Genomic DNA, 18,982 nt, shown 5'->3' with positions numbered 1-18,982 from the left:
TCCATGTTTTTGACACTCAAGGTACTGAAGCTTCAAACTTTGGTGAAGACACTCCTGCAGAGCGTAGAGAACGAAGGAAATGGACGCTAATAGATGATGTTGTGCTCATCAGCTCGTGGTTATACACACGCAAAGATCCTGTTGTAGGGAATGAACAAAGATCTGGTACTTTCTGGAAAAGGATTGCAGCCTACTTCGCGGCAAGTCTGAAGGTTGCAGGCTGTGAACACAGAGAGCCAAGTCACTGTAAGCAACGTTGGCACAAGATAACTGACCTAGTCAGCAAGTTTTGTGGGTCGTATGAAGCTAAAACAAGAGAAAAAAGTAGCGGTCAAAAAGGGGAATGATGTTCTCAAACTATCTCATGAAATCTTATTCAACAACCATAAAAAGAAATTCAGTCTTGAACATGCTTGGAAGGAGCTGCGCAATGACAAGAAATGGTGTGACCTTTCTACTTCTAAAACTGATGGAAACGCTAAAAAGAGGAAGTGTGATGACGGTGCACAATCATCAAGCTCTCACGCAAATGAAACCAACATTGCTGAAGATGACCAAGGAACCAATCGTCCACCGGGTGTTAAGGCAGCAAAAGGGCATGGTAAGAAGACGATGGTAGAGGGGAAGGCACTGTCTGAGTTTCAGAGTATGTGGTCCATTAAACAGAAGGATTTGGCAATGAAAGAAAGACTGTCAAAGATGAGTCTGCTTGACAGTATAATTGCAAAAAAAAAGAACCGCTAGCTGAGTATGAAGAAGCTCTAAAGAAAAATTTCATTAATGACTTGTTGTCTAATTAGTTTAAGTTGAAGTTTAAGTCTAAGAAGAAGTTTGTTTGTCGTAGGTGTTGAGGTCGCGGAATTTAACTTTCTGTTTGTTGTTTGTTGAAGTTTAAGTCTAATGACTTGTTTGTTATTTGTTGTATTTTAATTATCTGTCTTTTTTTCTTGTAATGTCATGAAGTTATTATATTTTAACTATGGCTACTCTTTATTTTATGTAAACGCTTTCTTGTTCTGATGCCTTGTCGTGTGTCATTACTTTCTGGTCTTGAAAGAGTGAAAGAGTGGAGCATTGGGAGTGGAAGAATCACAGACTGAATTGAAGTCTTGTATTCTTGTGTAAACTATGTATTTATTCTGACGATAATTTAGAATGAACAAGCCATTGTTCATGCATATTGTTGATCGACTCTCCAATGAAGTTCAATTCTTTCGACAAAAGAAAGATGGTCTTGGAAGGTTTGGTCTCTATACACTTCAAAAGTGTACAATAGCTATTCGTGTTTTGGCATATGGTATTGCGGCTGATACGGTTGACGAATACCTCCGGCTCGATACAACTACTACTCGGTCATGTTTGGAAAATTTTGTGGAAGGAATAATATAGTAATAATATAGTTATTTGGTGATGAGTACCTAAGAAGATCAACACCGACTGATCTTCAACGTCTACTTGATATTGGAGAGCATCGTGGATTTCCCGGGATAATTGGAAGCATCGATTGTATGCATTGGGAGTGGAAGAATTGTCCCACCGCTTGGAAATGTCAATATTCACGTGGTTCAGGAAAACTCACAATCGCTTTAGAGGTGCTTGCTTCATATGACCTATGGATATGTCATGTGTTTTTGAACCTCCAGGTACATTAAATGATATCAATATTCTTGATCGCTTCTCTATTTTTGATGATATAATTAAAGGTCAAGCTCAGCAAGTGACTTTCTCTGTCAATGGAAGAGAGTATCATTTCGCTTACTATCTCACCCGATGGTATTTCTCCAAAATAGGAAACTTTTATCCAATCTATTTCAATTCCCCAAGGGCTGAAAGCAGTTTTATTTGCTCAACATCAAGAAGCTGCCCAAAAAGATGTCGAGCGTGCTTTTGGAGTCTTGCAAGCTCGATTTGCCATTGTTAAAAATCCAACACTTTTTTAGAATAATGTCAAAATTGGCAAAATTATGAGATCATGTATTATATACTCCATAATATAATAGTAGAAGATCCATAATATAATAGTAGAAGACGAACGAGATGGATACAATCAATTTGATGTTTCAGAGTTCCAACAAAGAGAAGAAAACAAAAGTTTACATGTGGATCTCACGTATTCTACAGATATCCCTACAAATATCGCTAATATGATGAGTGTTCGAACTAGAATTCGTGATAGACAAGTTCATCAACAACTGAAAGCTGATTTGGTTGAACATATATGGCGTAAATTTGGACGTGATCAACATAACAACTGAGCTTGGATGTTTCTTTGAAATTATTATCTTTTATTTTACTAATCTATGTTTTAATGTTTTTATTTTAAAATCTATATTTTAAATGTTATCTTTGACTATGTTTTATTTAATAAATAAATTTCATCTTTAATAAAACAATGTTTTATAATTTTTTTTAAGAACCCTAAATTAAGTTCTACCATTGGAGCACTCAGATTATTATTATTTTTTTTAACAAAAGTTCTTAACTTAAGTTTATTAGTTAAATATTTATTAAGAATCCCATTAGGGTTTCCCGTATTAATTATGTTTTTACTTTCTTAATTAATTTTAGGGTTATTGCTTCTAATTTTCCTATACAAAAATAATAAAAGTGAAGAGCCTTTTAACTTTTATAAGAAAGAAGAATAAGTAGGGACATGAATCGACCACATTGCCTTTTATATTATACAAGAATAATAAAAGTGAAAAGATTTTATTTTAAAAAATAAGAATAAGTGGGGACATGAATCGACCACAGTGCCTTTTATATTATTTCTCTATTATTATAAAGAGGAGTGTCTCTCTTCTCCTAGGCTGCCATGTCACTAAATAGAGAGAAGAAATGCCGACACCTGTCCCCTGAAACAAAACTCACCGTTTCATTAATGTCTTATTGTGTATTGGTCGCTTTGTTTTGATTCTTTATGGTTTTGATTATTTATGGGCTTATTGGACTCATATTTTCTTATTTAGTTTTGTAACCCAATCTGATTGGGAGAGACGATCTGCTTCACGATCTCACCAATCGTCTTCTTCAATCTGTGTTTTGTGATGATCTAAACCAAAGCCGGAGTCTCTGAATGTCGATTGAGATGAAACGTTTTTCGTTTTTCGTTCTTACCCTCGAAGACGTTACGATGTCTTGATTCATCGGCTTTAAGAAACCTCTTAACTCCATCAACGGCTTTAAGAAACCTCTTAACTCCATCAACGAAAATCAAGCAGATGTCTCTGTAATGACCCAAATTCTGGCCCAAAGAATTCAGGTCGAGGCTCAAATCCATTCCCAGAAGCCCATGGTATTTTTCTATAAAAATTACCTCTATCCACTTTGTTTTCTCCAAAACATCAAAAAATTGGAAAACAGAAGAGAGAGTTAAGAGAAATGGGAAAGTTGAATTGTAGAGTTCTGAGATCTTCACAGGAGCCACCACACACCGTGACCGCGCTGAACTCGTCCCCACCATTCGCACCCCTAGGTAACCACCGCAAAACGCCATGCATTTAGTTCAGTTTCGACCGTTTTAGTAAATCAAACAGAACTTCCTAACTGTTGAAAATGTCGTGCATTCAAGACCATCATCGTGTTCCTCTCGTCGAGACAAAGCCATAGACACCAACCGCGCTGCAATCGGAGTCCGGACGAGCCCTCACGCGCCTCTGGAAGATCACGCGCGCGCCGCCGTCTCCGACCGCCGTTTGCCAGAGCCGTCGTGCTCGGCCGCCGTCAGTCCAACGCTGGGAAGCCGCCGCCGCATTGCCACGCCGCCGCATCGCTGTCACCGGTGACTCTTCCGGTAAGCCACCACCCTTTGATAGACTATGGATTTGACCCGTTTTCATTCAAAGTTTATAGGTGTTACTAATATTTATATTATTGTAAAGTCTATTTATTATATTTATAAGATCAGGAATGTTTTGGAGATAAGTGATGATTTTGGAGCATTTTAGAGATATTTGGAGCAAGCACCCGAGATGACCATCGATATCGACAATCGGTCGATATTGGAGAGCTAGAATCGATTGATACACAAGTAATGGTGTTGATCGATAGCAAAGCACGCATAAACCTGTTTGGTCACAGCCGACTTGAAGCCCAAGATTTCACTATTTTACAAGATTGCCCCTGACGTGTTTTACCCTAATTATCTAAGCTTTGCTGCCATGTTAGAGGCAAAGTGTGCTTTCTTTGTGTTTCATTGTTTTATTGATAGATATGAGCGAAGATCCAAAGTTATAATTTGTGATTGCTCCATTGATATTTATCTTATTTATTCTATGAAGTTTTTATACTTAACTATTGTTATGAATTGATTAGCCAAGTCTGAGTAGTTCTCTTGTTAGATTTTAGGGTTTAAATAGGTTAGGAGAGATTAGCCCCAACTATAGAATGCTGAGTTGTGATAATCATCTTTAGAATTGTTCATTAATGCATGTGTCTAGATTAGCTACCTAGAACTTGCCCTAGGATTGATTGATAAAAGCCATAGCTAATTCTCATCCTGAAAACATTCTAATTGAACTTTTTTTTTGCTATGAGCAAGGCGAGAGCTGATCTAGTGAGCTTAGTAAGCATTCATTCAACCTGCGCAGAAAGCTTGACTAGAGTGCGTCGATTGATATCATACTTGAATAATCGATCGGCGGTGCAATAGGTGTATCGATCGATACGCCCATTGGAATATCGATCGACACTTTCTATAGATCAATGTAATGAGAGTTAGATCATAGATCTAGTTAATAGTCAACAAGTCAATGCTCGCAAAGGCCGAAAGACTTGTTGATCAAATAGTTGAGCTTTACGTTATCATGCATGCAACTCATTAGGCATCTACAGGATTATAATTCCAACTTACCTGAATAAAAATCCTAAGTCTAGCTATTTCCTTTTTAAGCACCAAAACCCCAAAACTTGCTATTGAACAAATACTTGTTCAATATAAAACTGCAATTTACTTTCAAAACTATTAAAAACATCTTTCTTAACAAATCATATTAAAATCTCTAGGTTCCCTACCTCCATGTAAATTTGATCCCTAAGTACTACAACTCGACCTCTTATTTGAGAGAGTATAAATCACTCCTTAAGGTAATTTGAGTGGTATCACCCTTCGCAGTCGTCACCGATGACCAGCGCCGGTGACTCGCGGGCGACTCGCCAACCCAGCCGAGTCGACCCGGTGAGTCAACACGGTCAACCGGTTGGTTTGACCGGTTTTAAATTGATTTCGGTTCGGTTAAGGTAAACAGGCCGGTTAGGAAAAATTGATTTCTGGTCAAGGGTTGACCAAATTGATCTTTGACCAGCGAGTTGACTATTCTATAAATCTTGAGCAGACCCGTTTTAAACCGTTCGAAAGGCGTTCTGGCTCGATTTTTTGCCCTGATTTCAGATTTGGAGTCTATTTGAGCATCAGGAGTTCATAGAGACCACGTCTTCTTGTTGCTAAGGTGAGGGCTTCTCCGTTTAAATACCGAACTATTTTAGTACTACCGTTATGGAAAATTTAGTTTTGAAACATGACCCGTCTCTGTGAATCGAGTCTGTTTGAGAGTCTTTTTTTATTATTATTATTGACTATTAAATCGGAAATAGGATAATAGAGGATTCAACAATTGTGTGAAATGATTGATGTTAAGAACGATTATATATATGTATATATATGCGAGTCCATTTGTGGTGGATTGCGGGGTACAGATACGTCTGTACTGGCTGCCTATGTTTGTGGATTGCGGGGGCACATGACGTCTGTACTAGCTATGCCTTGTTTGTGGAGATTGCGGGGTATAAAGATGTTTGTACTAACAACGCCTTTTGGATTGTGGGGGTACAGAGTGGACTACTGAGTTATATACGTATATCCTTATGAGGAAAATGCGGGGTGCAAAGAATACATATGTACTATCATCGCATTGTTTGTCGTTGTATGGTGCAATAGGCATATGATTGTTCTGTGTGGTGTGTTAGACACCGTGTTTGTTTCATGCTAGAGCTAGGCCTACATAGTTGTAGTGCTATGAACTGAGTCAGTGGTTTGTGGGGCATCTCATACCTTGTTGGGCAACTCCCATGTTGCCCACCCCTCCTTTTGTTTCCCCTTTCAGGTGTGACCGACGAGCAGAAGTGATTATCGGACCGGTGCTATTGGGATTTTGGGCTACTATCGCTTCTATCTCTTTTATCGTTATTGGGCTTTTAGGCCTTTGGACTTTTATCGTTATGTTATTTCCTATTTCAGACTTTCGGATTTATGTTGTCTTTATATTTCGGACTTATGTCGTTATTTATATTTCGGATGTTATTTTATATTATGGATTTCCAGCATGGATGTTGACTTTTAAGTATTTATAAATGGAAATTTCAGATATTATTATTTATCGTATTATTATTATTATTATTATTATTATGCAAATCGGGTGTCACAGTCTCATTCAATGCTGTGTATCCCTCTTTTATCAGTGTTTCTCCACCTATAAAAAGGTAAGCTTTCATCTCTTGAACATCATCCCCAATTGAACATCATCCCCTGTGATAATCAAAAACGTTTTTGCAGTATAATGGCTGGCTAACTCATCTGTTCTTCAGATGGCCGATGTTCTTCCACCATTGAGGTGCGACTAAACTCCTCCTTGATGCAAAGGTTTTCCAGTTCTTAAATCTCATGGTTATTGTATTTTTAAAATATTGGGGCGTTCACATTCATAAGTATAGAACTTTTATATTTAGATCTTTATTGAACCTCTTTTGAATGAGTTTTTTTGAAACGGTTTGTTGATTATGCTTTCTTTTTCAGATTTGTTTCAGTCGACTCTCATGCCAGCCACTGTGAATGGTCAACGTCTCACCACTTTCCGACACCGTCTCAAGGCTGGTTCAGTGTTTACACACAGCTGATTTGATGTGACTCGATGCAATCAGAACTACACGCTCTGTCTGACTCTTCTTATTTTCTATTTTTCCTTATTAATACACTTATTATTACGATTAATTTATAATATAAGCAAATATAACCAAAAAATATAACACAAAAGAAACAAATAAATGCCAAAAAAGCAACAACAATTGTTAATAATATCAATTACTAACATTCTACAAAACAATTCTAATAACTTTGAAAAATAGTTCCTCTAAATGAGAACTTCATTCTTCAATATTTTATAAACACTCACAAAAGGATACAATGGTATTAGAAATCTCGATCTCCTTCTCTTTTGATCGAATCCGATTGATTTATGTATTTTATAGTGTTTTAAAACTTAAAACACTATAAAAACTTACAATTCAGGATTAAAACATCAAAAACACTAAGAATTCGATCATTTTAGTTATATAATTGAAATTTGGTGTATACAACATCATAATCATACTCATGCTCAAATTAACATAAAAGAAAATTTATACAAAATTATATTTTATGTAAAAACAGACTCATCAAATCCTGCGCGTAGCGCGAACCTCCTCCAGTACAATAATAATAAAAGTGAAGAGATTTTTAATTTTTATAAGAAAGAAGAATAAATGGGGATAGGAATTGACCACAGGGTAGGCCTGAGACTTATTATCCGAGATCCGGATTCGATCATAGATCCTCTTCGGATCCGCTCTGAAAATAAGATATCTGTGGTGCCTGGACCCGAATCAAGATAGTAAAATCTTGGATCCGTACAATCTGAATCCGGATATCTAAAAAATCCGTATAAATATTTAATTTATGTATTATATTAAAAAATTTAGTATTTTTTTATAAATATTATTTTTAATTATTTTTACGGATTCAGATCTTGATATCCGCGGATAATAAAATATCGAAATCTGAATCCGGATTCTGATATCAATTTTACGGTTCTGGGTACCCTGAATTTTATCCGAATTTGTCCCAGGCCTATTTTTTTTTTTTTTTAACTTAATCCCCATCCGAATTTGTCCCAGGCCTATACCTCTACCATTTGCGCAACATCCCCATCATCTTTGCCTGAACGACAAACCAATATGAGCTTCACCTCTCATCTCCAAGCGACCAACCTCATGGTGATCGGAGCAAAATCGCCGGTGGATCGTCGCCGGAAAGCACTTGAGAGAGTGAATAAAGAGCTCTCAAGAGGCAAGTACGAAACTGCACTCTCTCTCGTCAAGCAACTCAAGGGAAAACATGGCTGCCTCTCTGCCTTCGCCTCTGCCAAATTGGTCTCTCTTCTCTCTTCTCTCCTATCTCCTCTTTTTCATTCTTGCTTCTTCTTTTAGTAACTCCCTTCTTCGATTTCTTTTTAGCTTCCCAAGAAATCACCAGTAATAGATACATTGGGTGAGTTGATCGATTCAGTCTCCAGAAGCTTTGAATCTGTTTCTGCTGAAGCGGTAATCTTACTATTAGCTATCCAATTTTCAGTGTTTCTTGATTGCCTTTGGAGTCGTTTGTCTTAAGCAAAACTGGTTTTTAATTTGCAGAATTCAGTGAGAAATTTTCAAGAGCACAAAGCTATAACTTCTCCCTCTGAAGAAGATTGGTTCGCTGTTGTTCAGGTGAAAATCTTGTAGCAAAATAAGTTTTTTTTTTCTTTTGTGATTTAGCTGTCTATGTCCAGTTTCTTTCTACTTAACATGTTTATATTTCGTCATAGGATCCTTGTGTAATGTATCTATCTTATGGATGTGTATGTAGCATGAATCAGGCCATTTTCTGGTTGGTTATTTGCTTGGAGTTCTTCCAAGACGCTATGAAATACCAAATTTGGAAGCTATGAGGGATAATGTAACTGGGAGAGTAGAATTTGTGGGCTTCGAGTTCCTCAAACAAGTGAGTTGTTTTGGTGCATAGGGAAAATGTTAAATGAATGCTCAAGCCTGTTATTACTGCAGGTTGGTGCTGCAAACCAATTTATGAAAGATGATGTGGATCTTTCGGTATGTAACTAAACACTCAAGCTGCAATAGACAGTTTCGGTTACTGGTTATTGGTCATTAATGTGTCTTTCCGTGGTTTATTTGGGATGAGTTTTTTTTAAGAAGACTGGATTTGTGACCATGTTGCGGGTTTACCGATCTTTTATGTATCATTGTGTATCTTCTTGACTAACATGTTTTGACTTATACCATGAAGGTCTCTCAAGGCTATATATCGTCCAAGGTAATATTTATCTCAAACTTACCTGTGATTGATATATAGATTTTCATAGCTAGAGCTGTTTCTGTAGTGAGTGGTTGGAACTGTAAGTGCAGACACTGAACAACTTCTCTTGTGTGATACTTGGAGGAATGGTAACAGAACATATGCTTTTCGGATACTCGGAAGGTTTCTACTCCGATGTTGTCAAGGTTATGTCGTCTCAAATGTCTTACTCATATGCAGAGAGATTAAGTTCTTATGTTTTGTAAAAAAATTCTGGTTTTGCAGTTGAACAATGTTCTGCAATGGCGAGGGTTCACAGAAATGGAAAAGGCGGCTCATATCAGATGGGCTGCTTCCAACACTGTATCTTTGTTACATTCATACAATGAAGCAAGAGTTTCACTAGCAAAAGCAATGGCCAAAGCCAAACCGATTGGTGCTTGTATTGAAGCCATTGAATCTGCAATTTCTAGACATTATATGTAAACTAATTTTGTATTCTTCCTAATAACTTCAGCTTCCTTTTAAGAGACACTGTATACATTACCGGATATGCAAACACCCAATTTAAACCACATTTTTTAGTTTTTTTTTTTTTTTGAACAACCCCAATTTAAACCACATAAGATCTCAAAAATCTTATGAAAGAGAGACCAGACTATTTTACAGGCTTAGACTCAACGAGGGTGGGTCATGGAAATGAAGTAGAAAAAATCAAAACGTTATATTTTTTAAAAAAATTACTTGAAATATAAGTTGGCTATCACTTTTGAAAATATAATCAATTAAAAATATCTAAATATATAAATTATTATTGAAATTTTTATAAATTATTTTTTATTATAAATGATTTTAGAGTTTTAATTTAGGTTTTTTTTTTCAAATATGACTCAAAACAAAAAGTCAAACATAAAACTAACCCATGATTTTGGAACTTTCATTTGCCATATTCATTTCAGAAGTTCGGATTATTTACGAAAATGTCATTAACTACATCTCTTTCATTTTCTCTCTATGTTCATAGAAAAAAAAACCAAGATTTTGATTTTCAACTTTGTAAGGTTCAAACTCATGATTCTTGGTCATTAACAAGTGGGTCGGTTTCGAGGTGAAGTTCTGTGTGATAGGAGAAGCTAATCAACTTATTTCACTCGTTAAAAATATGAAAATAATTTTTTTTCCAGATCTATTCGTCAAAAAACTTATACGGAAGCCTTTTGGTCAATGTAGAGGTTAGTTTTGCAATTTACTTAATGTGTGATTTTAGAGAATACTTCTCTCGAAGTCTTCTAACTTTTCTTTGTTACAAAAAAATCTTAAAAATATCAGAGAAGACTTCTTGATAAGTCATCTAAGATAAACAAGTTAGTTTTGCAATTGACCGGATTGTGTCAGAAATTTGACTTTTTCTAGATGACTTACACGAAATTCTTCCGCCCTGTAAGTCTTCCGAACTCTCATTGTAAGTCTTCTCACTGTCGGTGTAAGTTGTCTCGGGTTACTTTTGCAATTAAAAAATAAAACTTAAATATTTAATTTTAGTTTGATGACTTCATGTAAGTCTTCCGAAAGATGACTTACACGGAAGTCTTCCAGAATTTTATTCTGAGATTCTGGTCAAACTTTGGTTATCACATAAGACTTCCGTGTAAGTTTTCTGTCGGAAAACTTACATGGAAGTCGTCTAATTAAATAAAATATTTAATTTTTATTTTTCTGGTGGAAGATTTATGTAAGTCTTGTAGAGAAAGTCAAATTTCTGACACAATTCGTTCAATTGTAAAACTAACATGTTTATCATAGAAAACTTCCCGGTAAGTCTTCTCTGGTATTTTTGAGATTTTTCCAAAGACAAAGTAAGCCGATAATTACAAAGGAAGACTTCCAAAAAAGTCTCCAACTAACATGTTTATCATAGAAGACTTTCCAATAAGTTTTCTCTGGTATTTTTGAGATTTTGCTGTTTAGGTGCGGCCAATTGTTGTCTGTTACGAGCTCCGAGTTCTCGCTGGTATCTTTGCTCACTACAGGTGATAGGGCTTTGTTGTGAGATCATTTTTTGGAGGCGAGTGTCTAGACAAGCCAATACTATCGACTCGCGACTCATGTTATAACTGATGCCTTACTATGGAGTTTCGGATCTTGCATGATGCATACTCTTGGCGACTTTCTCAAGTTTCTCTCGAGTGCTCTCTCCTACGTCTTCTGGTATCTGTCCTTCAATCGTGTTTTTCATTACTGTCTTCTTTTTTGTTATGTTAGTAGTTTCATTTCGGTGTTTGTATTCTCTGCTACTACAATCTCTTTGTACCGTCTGTCATAAACTCAAAAATTGGTAATTCCATCTTTTAACATATTTACCAAAAAAAAAAAGATTATTCTTTTTTATGCCTGTTTTGTTTCTTCTTTTTTTTTTCTCTTTTTTCCAATGAATGTATAAAGGTACACGTGAATTACAAAGAAACCAAGAAAACAGTCCATGCAAATAGAGAGACCGTTGATAACGAATAATCCATTTACAAGCATTTACAGAAGCAGATGATAAAAGGAAATTGATTTTGAACGTTTTCTTTAGGGTATTAAGATCCATCTGTGAGTAATTTGCAGCGAAAGGGATTAGTAAGCGAACTTCCGTTCTCCATTAAAGATTGGCCATAGTTGAACTAAAAACTCAACCTGAAAATAGAATATCCATCAAAAACTGATGATTCAATGCATTAGAAAATAGAACAGATCAGATAAATAAGCCCTTCTCACCTTCTTCGGAGAAAGCAAAAACACCACCAAGCATGTCGTCATCGTCATCATCATCATCATCTAGTTTTCTTTGATCAGATGGAGCATTCTTGTTCTCTGCTTCTTTAGCAGTTTCCTTAAAAAACTGCTCAAAGTTTGGGTAGCCATCATCAACATGTCCCTCCTCACTTTCGTCCGCAGCATTCATGCTGAGATCAGAAGGGTTAGACCTTACATTTGAAGCTCCGCTTGTCCCGCTGTTGTTTACAATTGTTGTTTCAGCGGGCAGGGAGGCGTTCTTTAGCAACATATGAGCAACGTCGTCTACAGTATAATCAGTGTCTTTCACAGCAGAAGAAATGGAAACCACTGGTTGTTTGAATGTTACAATTCCGCTAAGAGGGTCTTGGTTCGGAGTTAGTGCAAAATGGGAGGAACTACTTCCTCTACCTGCAAAGTTCAGTTACAGGGTTTGAGAAACGTCGACATGCATCTATTATAGGAAAGTTAATTTGATTACCTACCTTTAACTAGCCGAGGATCAGAATAAGAAGAAGAAGAATCTGAATCTCTTTCAACGGGAGGAAATCCTCTGCATGCAAAACAAGGATAAGGGTTATTGACAAACGCAATTCAAAAACATGTGATGCAGTAAGTTTTACCTGTTACGCATACTGGAATACACACTGTGAAAATTATCGAACACAGGCAGCAGATCCTTGCGCCTGATATCAACCTCATTTGCAGATACTTTCTCGATTTCCATCTCCCCGTGGTTCAATCCAGCGGAGTCCGGTCGAAACATGGGATAGAAAGATATCTGGATTTTTAAGGGCAATGTTACCGACATGATGTTTTTTTTTATATTATTGTAAGGAAATAGCAGACAAGTAAACAGAACCTCTGAGTTCTGCCAGATTGGTTTTCTTCCCGAGTTTATTAGAACCTCTGCATTGGCAACATAAACGTGGTGTTTCTCGAGAGGCTTCGCTAGATCAGAAGCATCAACGCTGTCCTCTGCAACTCTTCCGCATACATTCTCTTCTCTCTCTGGCCAATCAGTTCTCCGGCAGACATCCCAACACTGAACGGGTTCGACTTTCACTCTTAATTCCTCTTCAGCTGCTCCTATTCGCGAACTGCTCTCAGCCTGGTCTCCTCCTCCAAGAGATGGAATGAGTTTGTATTGAACTACATGACCCGATGGAGTGTAAACCAGTAGATAGTCTAACGCAGGAGCTGACACCTGCGGGACTGCCTGATGGAAAACAGCAGCAAGACAGCCAGAAGGGAAGGACGGTTTTCCTACAACGGAACTGGCAGCATGGAAGAAATTGTTGCATTTGATTCGGCTAACCACCGAAAGAGTTACCGACGCTGGTGGTGGAAACGTAAAATGGGTGGTGCTAAGCGATGGGCTCGACCACCACGGCAGGGACAATGTCGGAGCAAGCGTTGGTCCATCGACATGAGAACTCCGTATCTCAATAACATTATCTCCTCCAAACGGGGACAGAACATAAATATGGCAAGTACCCTTAGATGACACGATTGCAATCCACTGGCTGTAGCTACTAAAGCAAATATCTTGTATTACCTGTGGGAATACAACAGCAACGTTCACATTAGCTAATAATACAAGAGAATAAGGAATAAGGAACATACAGCTGATGTCATGCCACGATGCAGTTTGTAAAGAGGCACATGGGAAGAGCTCCAATCATAGCTTTGGGGACCTGGTCCATTCTTTGAAGGCGATGGCATAATCCGGAAAACGTTAATATTGTTACCGTGGATCGAGGCCGTCACTAATAGAGTGCCACTTTGGTCGAAGCAGAGCGCCGATATTGGACTGGTGTGAGCCCTGAACTGTGCTATAACAGCTCGGGATTCAAAATCCTTGACAATAACCTGATCGACATGATAAGAGAGACATTAACGTAATAACATAATTCACTAGCGATAGAAGACATGATACTAATGATGCTTTCTCTAGGAGACTAACCGTTCCAGCAACATCTGAATCTGCAGCAGAAGTTGCGCCGCCCCGACCAACTTTCTGGCCAGGACTGGAGGAAAGAGAGGAACCAGGAACGTCATGTTTTAGATCTTGACAGTATTTAGATATAGTCTTGTAACCTTTGTCACCTAAATTAAGTAAACCCGCCGCCAGATGCTTACTAGATTCCATGGCGTATCTCGCCACTAGATTACCACCGCTAGGGGAGGTAGATGGACTGACTCCAGGGGGAGTAACGTTCTGAGGGCTAAGGCGACCTATGCTAGAGGACAAGGGATTATTGGAAGCATAAGCTAACCATCTAGATCCGACAGCCATTGGTCCATATCCGACATTGACGACACCTTGGTTTCCAAGCTGAGGAACAGGATATGAGAGGACACTGAACTTGTTTTCAAGAGTTAGCGCATCAAAACAGTATATCTGCATCAAAATGCAAAATGAGGTAAGCTAAGCTCTCTACCATATAACAAGAGATAGAACGTAGAAGCTGACCTGTGAACCGAGGCCAACAGCTACAATCCGGGGACTGCATCTGACCATATAGACAGTAGATCGGAATCTCAAAACATGAACGTAGTTGTGAGATCTAAGTGAATAGAATCGCACAGCCGTGGGAGATAGGGAAAGAGCATCATCATCAAAACCATTTCTAATAGGAGGAACTGAGCCCTTGGCTTCATCAGCAACTGCTATAAGCATGGGATGCGAAGCTCTAAATCCTTCGGTTCCTTCACATTTAGCAGGTAAAGGCTGCATCTGTAGAAACGTAACTGGATCATCCCGCCTCGACACAAGTTCGCTGACATCACTTGCATCGTCGATATCAAGGACTTGAAACCCGTTGGCATAACCTAGTAACAGAAGGTTCTTGAAACAAGATTCACTTGTATGTAACCTATCGAAGGAAGACCACAGCACCTGCTTCATCAAACACATGAAAGTTAGGCATCATTGTAGAATCTCAATGCCATCATAAGATGATCATTCTCGTACAAGTCAAACCTATAACAAAATAAAAAAAAATGTAATATTCCTAAATCTAATCATAAGATGAATTAATCAGACTTTAAATTAAAAGACCCAAAATCGAAATCAAATTGAGACTAAACCTGATCCTTGAGCTCGTGGGATTCGGGGGAGAGAGAAGCAGCGACGGAAGCGCTAGCTGAGCGCACGCCGGAGGAAGCGGTTCGGATACAGGTTGATATGAATTTTAGGGAATTAGGCAAAAAGCCATTTGTACCGTTTCTCGTCTGATGATTATCTCCGTTGTTGATATTGACCTTGCTGCTGCTGCTGCTCTTCATAATAGTGATAAATAAAATCCTTTTGAAAGCATAAACCGTCGGCAAGGAAGGGATAATAACAAATATTAGATCTTTCAATTCTTGAAACAGTGAAGCCACCACCACACCTTTGTTGTTAGTCGGATTAGCGGTGGAATTTGTATTATAATTTTTTTTTGTTGCTTTTGATGACCTTATTCACGGGGAAGAACACGAAGAAGACGAGACCAAGAAGATGAAGTAGTAGAAGAAACGGTTCTTTTCTTTTTCGATTTCGTCTTTTTTTTTTTTTTTCCTTTCTCTCTTTTTTGTTTTGTTCTGTTCTGTCCTGAGGCTTTAGTTTTTGGTTATTATTTTTTTAATTTTCACTTCGATTTTGTAATATTTCAGACAGTCGCTGTCAGACGGAAATAAAAAAGGGAGTTACTGTCGTGCCGTGTGAAGGGTGTTAGATTGCTAGAGAAGCAACAGTTGAGCAATTTTCGTTGATACTTGTTTTTTACGCGAAAGGTTTTGGGCCCAAGCGCATCGAAGACGAGCCATTTATCCAAACTCGTCTTATAGTCCAACTACATGTATATATCACATCAAATGAGGCAAACAACATTGAATCTTCTAACTTTCTATTTCCAGTTTATTTAAACATAAGCTAATAACTAAACATGCAGGCACCAAATAGATTCAAAACAGACTTAATTCACGCAGATTTATTAGAATTAAAATAGAGAAATTCTTTCAAATAACTATTTTTAAGTTTTTGTCACAAAAATAATATTCGAAGAAGAAAATGACTAAAATAGCCATAATATTTATTTTTTATTTATTTAAATTTAAAACCCTATCCGCAAAAACTCACTCATTAACTCTAAACCCTAAGTATAGATTATTTAATAAAAATGTATTTTTACCCTTCAATAAAATTTATTTTGGTTATTTTTTTCATTGAATGATATTTTTGTGAAAATAAACTAAAAGTGGTTATCATAAGAAATTTCTCATTAAATGTATCTTGCAAATTCTATGACGCGTACGGAAATTACGAGAGTAGCTCTTATCGTAAAAATATTAAAAATGGTGTGTACAAACCTTGGTTGCTCAAATGGACTCTAAATTGGAACGGTTGAAATAGATACATGGTGATCTCGTTAAAATGACCAGAAAATCTATGGTCAACCCTATCAACTCAAACCCAGACTGGTTAACTCAAAACAAATTTAACAAAATTGAACTAACCGGTTAACTTTAATCCAAAATCAATTAAAAAAATTAATTTAATAAAACCATGAAGTAAACCGGTTAAGCAAGTCACAAGTAGGGGTAGCAGTTGAAATCGAAAAGCTCTTTTGGTGGTCCTCGTCTTCCCAACTGTCGATCGATGCATCAAGATTCCTGTCGATTGTGGCCTCAAATCGATTGTCGAACGATGGCTTAGGCTGGGTGTCGATCGATTCTTCATTGTCTGACTCGCGTTTTGCTCCAGAATCGGAGTGACATATTGCTATGAAACTCGGGTCATCTCCAATCTCCATGTAGGACGTTTGTGGCTTCACAAATCTCACTGGATCATAGTCGATATTAGGGTCTATGAGTGTCAGGTACAACTGGTTAGTCTGCATGTAACAGACTGCTCCTACAGTAGCCATGAAGGCTCTCACAAGTAATAGAGAAGAATTCCAGTTAAGCTTAATATCCAGTGTTGAACAAAGTGATCAAATAGAGAAGGCTGCATGATAATAGACTGAAGGTTTAAAGAAGCATAGAAGAATGGAGAGGAGTTGAAGTCGGGTCGTCCGTACAAAGGATGGTCGTACAAGTGGCCGTACGAGGCCGAACCATCCGGGTCGGCGAAAGCATATTGAGTCGACCACAAGTTACCCGATTGAAGTTAACTTGGAGTTTCACCATTCTTACATCCGTTCCTGCATCAGACCGTCGAGAGGATAAGACCACCTCCATCGGTAAAACCGATCAAGGTTTCTAAAAGAAAAACAAAAATTAATATTATAATGTATTTATCTTTTTGAAGCAGGTGAAAGGTTTTGAGAGTGACATCTGTTACTTTATGGTAAAACCCAGTTCTGAAAATGTCCAAACAAGAACCTTTGATGCTTCTCTTTCATAATTTTCTTATTTTTTTTTACTTTTAATTGTTAGAACCCCTTACTATCTATACCGATGGAGCTGCTCTAAGGCAGGCTGTCAAGAGCTGTAAAGTAAAAGCAACTTTAGCCCTTGGCCAAAGCGTGTGAAGCTCCATAGCCGTTTAATTCAAAACGGGATACTCCTTCCCTTTGACCTCACGTGCTTTTCATTTAACCTAGCTAGCCTATGTCATGTCTAAGCCTCCTATATATTGTAAACTTGTTCATTAATTAAAGCAACACGATTCTGAGAATCTTTCTCTAATGTTCATCACGAATCTCACATATCTTTACACATAGTTCTCATACTCTCTTTTTGTCTCTTTTTAATTTTTCAATACCTTTCTTATTCTCTAAAATCATATGGTATTAGACCGAAGTTAGCTTTGGTATTTAGTTTCTGAATGTTTTTCAGCTTCAGTTCAAGATACAATCTTTATTCTTCATTTTGTTCTAGCAAGACAAGATGGAAGGAAACCACAAGGTTATCACGGTTCCGGTTGCTCTAAAGGGTAGTTGGAACTACCTGTTGTGGTAAAGGCTGGTGAAGACATCTATTGGGAGACTAGGGTTGTGGAGTCATATCACAGATGTGGCGCCAAACTAGTGGCCAAGGAAGGAGAATGAAATGTAGTTGGTGGAGATCTAGCTGCGGCCACCGAGAAGAAATGGATTCAAGATGATCTAATGGTGCTTTCATAAAGGTCCCTTGAAGTCCATCTCTTGGAAGCCTACAACTACTGTGATAATCCTAAGCACCTATGGGAAACACTTTTGAAGACGTTTGGGAACACTACCAATCTGAGCCGAGTGTTTGAGCTCAAGAGAGCCATCAACAACCTTGCACAAAAAGAGGAGGAGTTCACCAAGCACTTGGGAAAGTATAGATCACTATGGTCTGAGCTTGAAACCTTGAGGCCAAACACAACAGATCAAGAGACACTGATGGAGAGGCATGAGCAAGATCAAGTGTTTGGATTGATGTTGACATTGAATCCGACGTTCAATGACGTGATCAAGAACATACTACGGTCTCCAAACCTTCCATCTATGGAGGAGGTATGTGCATAGCTACAGAAGGAAGATGGATCACTCGGCCTCTTTGGTGGGAAAGGAGACATGGCGTTATCCAACAAGGCCGAGACCATCAAAGCTAACAAAGCTGCTTACCGTGGAGAGGAAAGGAAGTTCAGTGGTAACTGTGATCATTGTAAGAAGCCAGGGCACAAGAGGAGTCAATGTTGGATCCTACATCTCCATCTCAAGCCGGCTAAATTCAACAAAAAGAGGGAGGGAAGAGCTCAGCTTTCTGCTGAGGCAAGTGAGGCCGGTTCATCAGGAGCTGGTTCATCTGTTCAGGCGGGTGAAATTGAAGGTAGAGCCTTGGCCTCTCATCATCAAGGAGCCGATAAGAACATGGAGCATGAGATGATTACGAAGTCTGACATTGATGCCCTGATCAAAGCCCTTAAGGAGTCTGGTAACAAACTCGGAAACACTCTTGGTTACTCATATACTGCTCATAGAATGTCTAGAACTTGTGATAACTTGCTAGATAAGATGACATGAAAATGAGACTTGAAACACCTAGGACTCACATTGCGCAAAACATGATTAAGCCATTGATTATAGATTCAGGTGCATCTCATCTTATGATTAGTGATATGATTAGTGATCATTCTCTGATTAAAGA

The 18,982-nt window shown here is 37.9% G+C and overlaps 3 protein-coding genes and 1 long non-coding RNA gene across 4 annotated transcripts; 2 read left to right on the top strand and 2 right to left on the bottom strand.

Moving 5' to 3' along the window:
- Window positions 1-300: 300 nt before the first annotated feature.
- LOC117126754 (glutathione S-transferase T3-like) lies at window positions 301-744 on the top strand. Its single transcript, XM_033275787.1, has one exon. The coding sequence runs from the start codon at window positions 301-303 to the stop codon at window positions 742-744; it is 444 nt and encodes a 147-aa protein (XP_033131678.1).
- A 227-nt stretch (window positions 745-971) lies between these two features.
- On the bottom strand, window positions 972-7,639 carry LOC117133412. The gene is made up of 2 exons (XR_004457198.1): window positions 3,192-7,639; window positions 972-3,161 (listed from the first exon to the last, which is right to left on the bottom strand). It is a non-coding gene; the product is annotated as an uncharacterized LOC117133412 (long non-coding RNA).
- A 220-nt stretch (window positions 7,640-7,859) lies between these two features.
- LOC103844420 lies at window positions 7,860-9,678 on the top strand. The gene is made up of 9 exons (XM_033289434.1): window positions 7,860-7,877; window positions 7,927-8,181; window positions 8,266-8,352; window positions 8,443-8,517; window positions 8,657-8,791; window positions 8,854-8,898; window positions 9,095-9,121; window positions 9,214-9,309; window positions 9,389-9,678. Exons 2-9 carry the CDS (start codon window positions 7,987-7,989, stop codon window positions 9,587-9,589), a joined length of 861 nt encoding a protein of 286 aa, XP_033145325.1. The 5' UTR covers window positions 7,860-7,877; window positions 7,927-7,986; the 3' UTR covers window positions 9,590-9,678.
- Window positions 9,679-11,220: 1,542 nt separating this feature from the next.
- LOC103844433 (autophagy-related protein 18h) lies at window positions 11,221-15,990 on the bottom strand. Its single transcript, XM_009121220.3, has 9 exons — window positions 14,972-15,990; window positions 14,355-14,780; window positions 13,845-14,282; window positions 13,505-13,750; window positions 12,741-13,436; window positions 12,502-12,659; window positions 12,364-12,431; window positions 11,861-12,289; window positions 11,221-11,779 (listed from the first exon to the last, which is right to left on the bottom strand). Exons 1-9 carry the CDS (start codon window positions 15,167-15,169, stop codon window positions 11,775-11,777), a joined length of 2,664 nt encoding a protein of 887 aa, XP_009119468.1. The 5' UTR covers window positions 15,170-15,990; the 3' UTR covers window positions 11,221-11,774.
- Window positions 15,991-18,982: the final 2,992 nt, after the last annotated feature.

The sequence above is a fragment of the Brassica rapa genome, chromosome A01 (assembly GCF_000309985.2).
Source record: "Brassica rapa cultivar Chiifu-401-42 chromosome A01, CAAS_Brap_v3.01, whole genome shotgun sequence".
NCBI lineage: Eukaryota > Viridiplantae > Streptophyta > Magnoliopsida > Brassicales > Brassicaceae > Brassica > Brassica rapa.
The sequence above is the reverse complement of the archived record's forward strand: the minus strand, read 5'-3'. Positions and strand labels throughout refer to the sequence as shown.